General features: G+C 39.7%; 1 protein-coding gene and 3 non-coding genes across 6 annotated transcripts in view; all 4 read left to right on the plus strand.

Annotated features, from left to right (window-relative positions):
* The first annotated feature begins 237 nt into the window (after positions 1-237).
* LOC132855452 (U6 spliceosomal RNA) lies at positions 238-344 on the plus strand. The gene has a single exon (XR_009649334.1). It is a non-coding gene; the product is annotated as a U6 spliceosomal RNA (small nuclear RNA).
* Positions 345-899: 555 nt separating this feature from the next.
* On the plus strand, positions 900-1,006 carry LOC132855453 (U6 spliceosomal RNA). The gene has a single exon (XR_009649335.1). It is a non-coding gene; the product is annotated as a U6 spliceosomal RNA (small nuclear RNA).
* Positions 1,007-1,560: 554 nt separating this feature from the next.
* LOC132855454 (U6 spliceosomal RNA) lies at positions 1,561-1,667 on the plus strand. The gene has a single exon (XR_009649336.1). It is a non-coding gene; the product is annotated as a U6 spliceosomal RNA (small nuclear RNA).
* A 7,492-nt stretch (positions 1,668-9,159) lies between these two features.
* Positions 9,160-12,924, plus strand: part of emid1 (EMI domain containing 1) — a 67,502-nt gene continuing 63,737 nt past the window's right edge. Inside the window, exon 1 of one of the 3 annotated variants that reach the window (XR_009649280.1) lies at positions 9,160-9,617. Coding sequence is in view for 2 of the 3 variants with exons in the window: in XM_060883640.1 (XP_060739623.1) it covers positions 9,454-9,617 (164 nt within the window). In the remaining variant the exon portion in view is untranslated. The remainder of the gene's footprint in view (positions 9,618-12,924) is intronic. The other 2 variants (XM_060883640.1, XM_060883641.1) reach the window with 2 other exon arrangements.

Genomic DNA, 12,924 nt, shown 5'->3' on the forward strand with positions numbered 1-12,924 from the left:
TCCCAGCATGCGCCTCTGCAGTCTGAGACTCGAAATAAATTAAAAATTGTTTTTTTTTTTTAGAAGTTTCTAATATTTACTTTATGGAATAATATCTCTTAAACCACATAGTGACTGTGTATTTACCTCAGGTCTGTGAGTCTCCTGAAGGAACTCTGTGTGTTTTGGCACTCACCACGGACAAGAAACGTTGTGAGGTACCACGGCTTTTATAGGGGCCTTTCAGGTGGCTTGTTTGTGCTTGCTACGGCAGCACATATACTAAAATTGGAACGATACAGAGAAGATTAGCATGGCCCCTGCGCAAGGATGACACGCAAAATCGTGAAGCGTTACCATATTTTTCGTTGTTCATTGACCATGACCCTGACAGAACAAACTTAAGCCTAAAAGTCCAAGCTTAAAATGCTCAAGGCCAAGTACCTTCTGACTCCACCCCTTACAGTCAAGGAGAAAAACCAGAGGCCCCTGGGACCATCAGTTTCCTGTAGTACATTGTCGTACAATTTAAGTTTTCAAGAAAAATGGATATTTAGCATGTAGGGCGCTCTATAGACCAAGAACACAAAATTGTTTTTTACTTCAGTTTATGGCTATTTATGGTTAATGGGGAAAGGGGGTGGATCACGACAACAAAGGACTGTTTGCGTCGGCCATACTCCCAGCATGCGCCTCTGCAGTCTGAGACTCGAAATAAATACAAATTTTTTTTTTTTTTTTAGAAGTTTCTAATATTTACTTTATGGAATAATGATATCTCTTAAACCACATAGTGACTGTGTATTTACCTCAGGTCTGTGAGTCTCCTGAAGGAACTCTGTGTGTTTTGGCACTCACCACGGACAAGAAACGTTGTGAGGTACCACGGCTTTTATAGGGGCCTTTCAGGTGGCTTGTTTGTGCTTGCTACGGCAGCACATATACTAAAATTGGAACGATACAGAGAAGATTAGCATGGCCCCTGCGCAAGGATGACACGCAAAATCGTGAAGCGTTACCATATTTTTCGTTGTTCATTGACCATGACCCTGACAGAACAAACTTAAGCCTAAAAGTCCAAGCTTAAAATGCTCAAGGCCAAGTACCTTCTGACTCCACCCCTTACAGTCAAGGAGAAAAACCAGAGGCCCCTGGGACCATCAGTTTCCTGTAGTACATTGTCGTACAATTTAAGTTTTCAAGAAAAATGGATATTTAGCATGTAGGGCGCTCTATAGACCAAGAACACAAAATTGTTTTTTACTTCAGTTTATGGCTATTTATGGTTAATGGGGAAAGGGGGTGGATCACGACAACAAAGGACTGTTTGCGTCGGCCATACTCCCAGCATGCGCCTCTGCAGTCTGAGACTCGAAATAAATACAAATTTTTTTTTTTTTTTAGAAGTTTCTAATATTTACTTTATGGAATAATGATATCTCTTAAACCACATAGTGACTGTGTATTTACCTCAGGTCTGTGAGTCTCCTGAAGGAACTCTGTGTGTTTTGGCACTCACCACGGACAAGAAACGTTGTGAGGTACCACGGCTTTTATAGGGGCCTTTCAGGTGGCTTGTTTGTGCTTGCTACGGCAGCACATATACTAAAATTGGAACGATACAGAGAAGATTAGCATGGCCCCTGCGCAAGGATGACACGCAAAATCGTGAAGCGTTACCATATTTTTCGTTGTTCATTGACCATGACCCTGACAGAACAAACTTAAGCCTAAAAGTCCAAGCTTAAAATGCTCAAGGCCAAGTACCTTCTGACTCCACCCCTTACAGTCAAGGAGAAAAACCAGAGGCCCCTGGGACCATCAGTTTCCTGTAGTACATTGTCGTACAATTTAAGTTTTCAAGAAAATTGGATATTTAGCATGTAGGGCGCTCTATAGACCAAGAACACAAAATTGTTTTTTACTTCAGTTTATGGCTATTTATGGTTAATGGGGAAAGGGGGTGGATCACGACAACAAAGGACTGTTTGCGTCGGCCATACTCCCAGCATGCGCCTCTGCAGTCTGAGACTCGAAATCAATTAAAATTCTTTTTTTTTTTTTTTTTTAGAAGTTTCTAATATTTACTTAATGGAGTAATGATATCTCTTAAACCATTTAGTGACTGTGTATTTACCTCAGGTCTGTGAGTCTCCTGAAGGAACTCTGTGTGTTTTGGCACTCACCACGGACACCACGGTAGCATGGCCCTTGCGCAAGGATGACACACAGAAGTGTTACCATATTTTTTGTTATTTATTGACCTTAAAGTACATGTATGTTAGTTAATATGTTAATTATCATGTTCAGGGAAACAGTGTTTATCTGAACATTTCTACCATTTGATTTATTGCTACAAATTTCTTATTGATATTAGTAGATTTTACAGAGTCGATCTGTACATATGATTAGTCATGTTTCTGTAAATAGTAAAGCACCATAATGTGTTTTTTCATAAATATTCTATATCTACTGGCTTAAGTAAGCCACTCGTTTATGGTAATATCACTTGTTTGTGTAAATTGTAACTCAGTCCAGATGCACTGTCAAGGATTGTCCATTTGGTGGCGACACAAATCTGCGTTTATCCTCTTTGCGGTTCATGAACTGGACTCAGGCCTTTCCAGCCTAGCCTATTTTTAATATCTCAAGATAGATCTCTTTATTAAGTTTTTGAGTGCTTGATTCCACATGACATTTTAGCGAGGCCTTAGAGATCATGAGAGAGAGAGAGAGAGAGAGAGAGCTTTGTGTTGTTTTAATTGCAGTCCTAACGTTATTTAGTTCTTGTACCAGGACCACAGGCAGACAGAAGTAAGCTTTCTGATTACAGAGTAACTGGATGGTCTTTCTATTACATCATGTGCAGCAGTAAAAGACCTTGGTGTGATTATTGATACCACTGTCTCATTTGAAGCTCACATAAATAACATCACAAGTGTTGCCTTCTTTCATCTCAGAAATATTACTAAGGTAAGAAATATGATGTCATTACATGATGCACAGAAACACTAGTTTACATTTACATTTACAGCATTTGGCAGATGCGCTTATCCAGAGCGACGTACATAAGTGCTTAAATCTCTCTCATTGACTACATTAATGCTGGTTCACTAGGTTGCATACTTAAGATACCATGAGTTTAAAACATCGTTCAAAGTTACAACGAAAAAGTTTCAATTTTTTTTTTTTTTATAAATGCAGAAGATTGGGAAAGAAGTGCTAGTTGAAGTGTTTCCTGAATAGGTAGGTCTTCAACCGCCGTTCGAACATGCATTTGCTCATGTATTTGTTTCCTCTAGATTGGATTATTGTAATGCTTTACTGTCTGGATGTTCCAGTAGGAGCATAAACAAGCTCCAGTTAGTCCAGAACACAGCAGCTAGAGTCACCCCTATCTTAACCTCACTGCACTGGCTCAAAGTCAAGTTTCACATTGATTATAAAATACTATTATTAACCTATAAAGCACTTAATGGTCTCGTGCACATAATTTACATTGTCCATAACCTGATTACAGTCATACCTCACAATTTTTCTCTCTCTCTGTCGAGCTATATATGCCACTTCTTAGCTCCCAGTGTTTCGAGTTCCTGATGGTCTCTTCTTACAGAGATACTTTGTCAATCCCGATGTTCTACCGCTGGCTAGAGTCTTGTCGCCCGGTGGTCACCTTGCCAGGGATTGATCTGCATGGTCAGCCAGTGTCTCATCTGATTGTTGTGAATGAAGCCACCCAGAGACTGTCATGTCTTCTTTTGTACCCAGCTGTATGTTCTGGTCTTTATCAGCAATCAGTACTGCGCTGAACTCAGAGTTTAGTGAACCCATTAGTTCCTCAGGAGCTCTCGGCTGCACTATTATAAACTGTTGTAGGAAGGACATTATTTACATTTATACTATTTACTGTAGAGTGTCACCCAAATGAGGATGAGGTTCCCTTCTGAGTCTGGTTCCTCTCAAGGTTCCTCATATCATCTCAGGGAGTTTTTCCTTGCCGCCGTCACCTCCGGCTTGATCATTAGGGATAGGGATAGATACAGTATATAGTATCCTAAATTTTAAGTTAATCTTTTTAAATAAATTTTAAACTTTAAATGTATATATTAATTAACTTATTTTTATCCTTATTTTTTCTTCTTCTTATTATTATTATTATATATTTCTTTCTTTCTTTCTCTCTTCTGTTTCCATACTTCTGTAAAGCTGCTTTGAGACAATGGGAATTTGTTAAAAGCGCTATACAAATAAATTGCATTGAATTGAATTTCTCCAGATTGTGTTTCACCGGCCCTTTCTCCTCCCTCTCTATATATAATATGTGTATGTATATCTATACCTCCTCCCCATGTACACAACCCTCTCTCTCTCTCTTGTTCTCTCTCTTTCTTTCCTTTCCTCTGTCCCTGTAGGGAGGATTCTCTAGCAACACATTTCCTGCAGAAAAGAAAGGAAACATCAGTCAGCCGTACGACGGGTTGGGGCCGTATTGTGTGTGTGTGTGTGTGTGTGTGTGTGTGTGTGTGTGTGTGTGTGCATGCCACTGAGCTCAACCCGCTGTTCAAGCCTGCACTTTAAATCGGCGAGAGTCTTTGTAATTTATGTGTGATCGCCATATGTTTGTACTTGAATTTGACAGATTTCGGATCGCTCAAACATAACCCGCCAGTCTCCAGAGGAAGCCGGGATGGTCATATAGAACTTGATATATATTTCCTGACTACAGGAGCTCAGAGTCTGTGGAAAAATTCACATCAGTATCAATTATTGACCAAACAGGGTGAAGAAAATCAAAACATTTTCCTTTTTCTTTTTCCTCCGTTCTCGACTAAAGGAGTTGCCCAGGCTGAGGTTTTTCAGCTGAAGTTAAAGTTCATCTGCAGCACCTTTTGTCCATTTTCCCAGAGGTCCTTCCTTACAGATATTGTTCCACTGGCTGATCTGATCCACATGGCTGCGTAAAGAAGCCTTACTAAGGAATAAACCACTTCATGTGGAAAATAACCAACAGTGAAGTGATATGATGAGTTTCTACAGTTACTGGTTTTTACTGCAATTTGCCAAGGATTACAATTTCTATTTTAAAACAACATGCCACACTTGTTACCCGTTTATAGTCACATTTAACGTTATAGCGGCTATAAACAGTCATTATCTCACCAGACTCTTTTTTTTTCTCACTTTTGAAGTTAATAAAACAAAAAATATAAAAGCATCTCATGAGTCATGAATTACAGAGAAATCACAAAGAAGTGTAAACTCCTCTGTCCTGAAGATGTCAAAAAGGTTGCACTCAATTATGCTGGAACTGGAGACTCCTTAAACAAAATGTCATTACTATCATCTACAATAACACATGTTTTTAATCTGTTAATGTGAAGTCCCTGCAAACGAGCTGTTACCATAGAAACCATAACAAGTCATGCCAATGGAGTTTAATAGCTCAAACACTCAAACAATTTAACTTTAAATCTTCCTGTTGAATACATCTAAAAAGAACAAGTCATTGTTTAGCATTAGCAGTAATGAGGCAAACTGAGTGACCTGTTCCATTCAGAAGGTCTCATTATAAAATAAAGCTTAGCTCCTATTAGCCACAAGTCACAAAAAACACATTAATATCTTACTCAGTGGCGCTGCGCTCAAACCTGCACATGCTGGAGCGATGAGGAGGCGCTTTATTCCACTACAAACTCTCTCTGTTTTCTCTAATCCCCCCACACTGATCCATACACCAGGGGATAAGTGCCAGCAAGTGCCTAACGAGTGCCCTATAGTGACCCCCCCTCCCTGCAGAATCTGCCTCTGTGGAGGTCACCAGTGCCAAATATGTGAGTGTACACAAACAGCTTATGAGGTTATAAAGAAAAGCTAGCTGTAACTCAATAGGAAAGGCGAGGATAATAGCAGGTTTTATGAAACAGCAGCACAAAGCGACAGTATAGACAATGAGCAGCGAGTGCACAAGTGAGTGACAAGACATGAGAAGTGAAACGGAACTCAGCATGAATAAGGCTCACTTCTAGTTTTTCCCCCGGGGTTAGTGTTCTCTGCCTGAGGAGGAGATTTACAAGAACCCTAAAGAGCTGCAGTTACAATTTGGCTGTAAGTAAAAATAAATAACCCACCCATCACTTTCAGCCATCCTCTTCCTCATCTTCCTCCTCCTCAGCGCTTTAAAGCGATTTCCGCCTGGCCACATTGGGAACATCTGGCTCAGAGAGACTGGGTGAGGTGTAAGGATCGCTTGCACCTTTATTACCTGGCCACGAGAGTTTGTGGTCGATTCCGTTACGCTCAGACGATCTCGAGTCAATGGCTCTATTCATTTCATTGCACGGACGAAATCACTCAAAGACACACAGGGGGACGAGATTAGAGGGTTTTTTGAATTCTTAATGCCTTCAAGTGGAACTTGGGAAAACGTAGGAAGATGAAAATGCGATACCTTCTGTGTCTGAATGGTTTAAGCTCCTAAGGGAACCTGAGCATCAGCTACCTAACGACTGAGATGAACGCTTTAGCAAAATTGAAATGCAGTTTTTTGGGTTTTTTAAATATGTAACAGAACCATTTTAACCAGATCACCTCAGAAATTCCTGAAAAAAAGCTTTAACACGAGTCACACAGTAGCATTGACTCTAAACTCATTTTCGTGGGTTTTGCAAAGTTTACATTACATTGTGACTTCCAAAATCACGAGTACCAGCATGACGAGGACTGAGCGATCAAACCTGGTAAACACGATAAACACGAAACTAATCTGAAATCTCCATACATCTCTGTCTGTATGTTTAATATTTAGATTTTCCCCTGCACTGATATCTGATCTCTGGCTATTTTTCTCAGCAGAGAAGGCACTAAAGTTTTATTTGTAGCTTTGGAGAGAGTAAAGGAGAGAGTGAGAGAGAATTAGAGAGAGAGAGAGAGAGAGAGAGAGAGAGAGAGAGAGAGAGAGAGAGAGAGAAGGAGAGCGAGAGAAAGAAGGGTCATATGAGAGCAGATGGAGCTTTAGGGGGTCAGACTGCCTGCAGGGGCAGGTGTTTAACTTGGAGTTGAACCACAGTGATGTGGTTTTCCAGAGTGTTTGCTCAGAAACCCTTCACGAAGCTTTATTCACTAGGCACAAGAGAAACACTTCTCATTTCTCTCTCTCTCTCTCTCTCTCTCTCTCTCTCTCTCTCTCTCCTAAGGCAGGACTCCTTATGTTGAGGTAGAAGGCCAGAGTAAAGAGAGTATACAATAAAACTCAATGTAACCCCTTAAATGATACGTTACGGCCATGGAACTTGTTCAGAACTGGACGAGGACTCTGAAAGAGCTAAGAATCAAATTCCCATTTCTTCTTTTATATTCCTCACATCTGTGTGACGATGCGATGAAACAGTCTATATTAACCCCAAATCTATCCTTTATATCCTGAATGTTCAGACAGTAATGATTTCATCCTGCTCTCGAACAGTTCTCCCACCGTTCCTCCAGAGCCTTTAGTGTTTTTATGACTTGTTTCAACACCTAATCATCAGGGTTCATTGACTCAGGTGTGCTTTATAGGGGGCCATTCAGCGCTTATAAAGCTTTAACACTGTCATTGTTTGTTTTGAGGAATTTCCATTCAGAGCTTCTTTACATACAGTATTTAGTGCGGATGAGCGAGTGGACTGTATTTCTCTGCTCCTTTGAGGACGCGTACTAACCCAAATTGTTAGCCTTAACAGCGAAAAATCATTTTAAACAGCCCACATAGGTCTATAAATAATAGCTCAGATTAAATTTGGTGTCGTTTATCCACCAAATACGAGCCGTGCTCCCAGACAGAACAGCACGTATCGTGAATCAACACAGCCGTATTTTAGACTTAACGTCATCGTTGGAACAGATTTGTTTTAGTACATTTTACCCTGAAAACAGGTGAGAGCTGATCATCCTGCTGGAGAAAACATCTGTAAGCCTGAATTTTCCTTCTTAAGCTACCTTCTGGCAAAGCTTTCTTTTCCTTTTGTAGTAAAATGTAATAATCTGTGTTTAGATCAGAATATTTAATGACTGTTGAATCCTACAGTACAATGTGATGGCATTTCAGACAGACATTAATTTATCAACATTATTTTAATAACATTACAGGGACTCTGACCCTAGCGCAGGTTTATATTCATGCTAATAACTTCACATTTCTGTAGTAACAACTCATTCACCTGGATGTTTTCTTTAAGGAGATGTCTCTGTATCATGTGTGTAAGGAGTCTCCAGTGTCAGCGCTTTGTAACAGTCAGAAGTAAAGCTGAATTTTTTTTTCTTCAGACTTTTATTTTTCCTCCCAAGAGAGCGAATAAAGAGATGTCGGAGAGGTAATAACTCTTTATAGCTGCTATACATAAGTGACAGTTGTTTTGTTGACTTTCTCCAACTATAACTGATAAAGATCTGTTGTTCTTCCATCAGTAACACTTTGTCAGATCGCTCCAGTACAAGAGGAATAAAACACTTAAGCTTATATACTCTGTTAATACACAAACACACGTCTTAGTGTGCTTGTAAACATATTTCATGCCATTTCCTGTAATGTCACATCTGTTTATCTCTCAACCGGTAAAACACTATTAATACGTCACTTCCATAGAGCTGTAACTAGTCGATATACAACTAGTAGAACTGTTATGTCACAAAACGCTATTTTGATGCATTTTATTGCAGTCGCGTGCAGTTTTTGGATCACAGCCACGGCAGCAGGTTTGTGGTGTCGTGATTTGACATTGTGCTAGTGGGGGAGTTGTGCGGTCTGGGGATGCAGCCAGTGTGTGTGTGTGTGTGTGTGTGTGTGTGTGTGTGAGGGACGGGGTTGGCTGAAGAATCATTCACGCACACACACACACACTTTTGTTTTACTATACTTATGAGGACCTACCACTAGTATAACTATTGAAGAAGCTCATTAATTGTATTTAACCCTAACCTTAACTCTAACAACCAAACCGGAAATACTGAAATATTTAGCTGTTTGTTTATTTATTTATTTATTTTTATGTCATTTTAGAAAAATGTATCAGCAATCTGATATTTCAGTCACAGCGTAACATTTGGTCCCCACGAAGATATAAACACACACACACACACACACACACACAACACACAACACACACACACAACACACACACCGAGAGAACGCTATAAAGCTGCTCTTGACAAAAGTGCTGAAGATGTGAGGGGGACTGGAGGAACTGGAGGAACTGGAGGAACTTTCTCACGTTTAACGCTTCTGTTCCACTGGATTTCGGGACAAATTCGCTGATGACACATTTTTCATTTTCTCTTTATTGCACAGTTCAGTTTTTTTTTTGCGCAACTCTTAATAAATACATTTCTTTTAAAGAAGAAACGTCTTTCCTCCTGACCAGCCTGCACTCAACATTATCGCGATTTTAGTTTAGTTTCGGTTGTGTGTGTGCGTGTGTGTGTGTGTTTGACGTCGCCGTGATGAGCGCGTGTCCCTCAGGCTCGGTGTCCGCGCTTCACCGGTGCGGTTCCCGTAACACACTCCTGCTGCTGGTGTGTTTGGTGTGCGGGATAACGGGGACCTGGGGACCGGGACTGTACAGCTACCAAACCGGGACCTCACTCAACAGAGACCCGAGCAAAAGGTACGCGAATTTACGTCTTTAACTCAAACTCAGATGTGTGTGGCAAAAGTTTTCGCACCCTCACCATCACCGCCAGCACGCTGTCACTGATGTGTCTCTGTAAACGTCCTCACACCTGACATGGTGTAAAAGTTACGGGAAAGACTCCATTATATCATCTGATAATTAATCAATTATAAGCTAAAAGTGACAGTGAGAACTGGTTAAAAACTTTTAAATGATTACAAATCAATTAGCAGGATAGCAAGGTGATTTAGACCTAATACTGATCCCCAGTTCTATCATCATCATCATCATCATTCACAAATTAAGTCGCTGACATGTCGATAAAATGAAATTAAATCGTCTCATATTGCACTGTCCAATGGTATCATTAAATATCGTATCGTTACATTAACAATCAAGAACGAATCACATCATGGTCTGACGTCAGAAAAGCTGGTTTTTATCCGTATGTGTACATGATTTTTTGATATAAGTGACTCTAGTAACTGTTAAACTTATTATTAAAAGAATTATTTTTTTACATCATCATCATCATCATTCACTTTTTAACAGCAGGTTTAAAACATGTTCAGGGCAAATAAATCACATCGTCTCAGGTTGTGTCTTAAAGTTTACACCACTTCTAAATGTTGTGTGTTTATAGATGTGAAAATAGTCAGAAGTGCAGAGAAATGATGCTCACAGGAAAAGTATTAACCAAGAAGAGGTTCTCAGGTTTGATCCTTTTGTAGTGATTAAAGTTTGATATAAAATAAAATTTCTGTCATAAAAAGATTATCATTAAGTTAGAGTAGAAATATTCAATCTCAATAGCACTTAAAGTATAAATCTTACTGAAAAACAGTAATGAAGTACAATTATTAAAATATTTTTGACTCCGAAAATAAGATACTAGCGATATTGCGTTCTCTAAATCTAAGAACATGTAGCTTGTAAAACCGACGCCATCCGAACGCAATGCTAAAATAAAACGCCTTGTTGTGCGCATTAGAGATGTAGGGAGATGTGAAAAAAAACAGATTTGATGACATCTGAACACATTTCTACTGTACACCACATTATCACTGTAATTAGAGTTGATTAAAATTGTGTTGCTTGAATTTAAACTTTAACAAAATTAAAAACATTGTCTTGCTTAAACAGAGACATTGTTAAAGGATTATTTTAATTTGACAGTTTCAGCATTTACATTCACACACAGCTCATTAGTTATGACAATCTCTCTATTCCTTCTCTATCTCCAAATAATGTTTTATGATATAATTAATAACAATATTGATATTATAGAGTCGTATCGCTCAGAACTAATTCTTCTTTCGGCTTTTTTTTTACTCGTAAATTTCAGGTTCTCGAATAACTCGAATCCTGTAATAAAATAATAATAAACAAAATTAAGTGATTTTCTGGTTCAGATGAGTTTAATTATTAACATCGATCTCTTCAGTCAGGTGTATTTGAGTGTCGTGTGTAGCTAAGCGAAACGATCAGAGACGTGTGTGTGTGTGTGTGTGTGTTATGTGTGGTTGTAATTAGTCTCAGCTAAAATAATTCATAATTATCTGTTCAACATAGCGTTGAGATCTGATTTCTGCTAACAGATGTGTGCTTGCTCACTTCAGAGCACTTCTCATCATTTCCTTTGTTCCTCCGTTCTCTTCATCCTCGAATGATGTTTTACAGTAAACACAGAAACTCTAGCAGCTTTGTCAGCACTGAGTCAGAATCCTTTCCCAGCATTTGCCGACTCCATTCACGTCCACAGAAAGAGACTTTAGCAAACAAAACAAATCTCACATCCATCTTACTGTCACACATTGTGTGTCTGACACTCGACTTCCTCTTTCTTTGGGGAAACACCGACCGCTCGCTCCCATCCTCACTCTGCCTATTGTCTGTCTTAAGCACTGACTGAGGACCTGCTTTCACTCAAAATCTTACAAACTAGCATTCTCTGGTTCAACTCTTATAAAGGAAACCTCAAAGGTTTCAGAAATGGACAACAGCCTCATTGGCTTTCACGTGCACGGAACCCTGGTGTTCTTCCACTCAATGTGTTGTCCAACACTCAGGAACTCTAAGTGAGACAGCGAGTCGACTATGAATCGACTCACCTGCAGGAAGTGAATCAAACATGCAGCTCGTTTCGGGTTGAGGCAAAACCCAGAGGTGTAGAGCTGCAGACATGAACAAGAAGAGAAAATAAATTCCAGATGTGACACAGAAAACGTTTTAAACTAGTTATTTATACAGTTCTCTAATTGTTCATTGAGCTCTGTGGTCTCTGTGCGTTACTCTGTTGGTTTTGAGCGGAAGTTTCCAGAAGGAGAACGCTAAACGCCTCATTTCCATCCTGTGATCTCGGTGAAAAATGAGAACATGAGTGTGTGGCCGAAATCCCGTCTCCGTCCAACATACAAATATTTATCCTGTCCTGTGTGTGTGTATTTGTGTTTGTGTGTGTGTGTGTGTCTGTGTGTGAAGTATGCAGGTGTGGATGAGCGCCTGTGGTCTCCTCACTGTGAGTTTATCTCCTCCTGTCAGTCAAACTCACAAGGATAGACAGTGTTTAGCAAACACACACAGCTGGAGAACCTCTGGAATTTTCTTCTTTCTTAATGAGAGCAGTGCATTCTGGGAGCACTTCCTTCACTGTCGGGAGCCGAGGTCAAGTCGAGTATCTGACAGCTGGTTCCTTTTGAAACAGGGTTCGAGCTCCCGTAGTGTAGACGATGTTAGCGATCTCGAGTTACGTCTCGAGACGACCCGAGTTCACGTCGGCTTTATTCACAGGGTTGGAGAACGCGGAGCTCCATGTTTCTCACCTGAAGATCCACCAACAACTGACTGATTCCTAAGTTCATTTTTTTAACTTAATTTCATAAATGTCTTGCTACATGAACGTTAAATAAATCAGTCAGTAGTGATTATGTGTTGTTTTAAAATCGAACCAATAAAAATGTCTTAATTGTTCTTATCAATGTGAATCGTTCGGGTTTCTTTGTAAAGAAGTTGAACATTTTTTAAAACTTAATAATCTAAAACTCTTTAGGTGTCTGTTGATTTTATTTAGAAATCAAACCCAAAGTGTTTATTATTTAGTTTGTTTTTAGTTAATATTTTGAACAAGTGCCATGACACCAAAACTGACAGAACATCATTATTCATTCATTCATTCATCTTCTACCGCTTATCCGAACTGTCACGGGGAGCCTGTGCCTATCTTAGGCGTCATTGGGCATCAAGGCAGGATACACCCTGGACGGAGTGCCAACCCATCACAGGGCACACACACTCTCATTCA

This window comes from Tachysurus vachellii, chromosome 12 (genome assembly GCF_030014155.1).
Source record: "Tachysurus vachellii isolate PV-2020 chromosome 12, HZAU_Pvac_v1, whole genome shotgun sequence".
Classification (NCBI taxonomy): domain Eukaryota; kingdom Metazoa; phylum Chordata; class Actinopteri; order Siluriformes; family Bagridae; genus Tachysurus; species Tachysurus vachellii.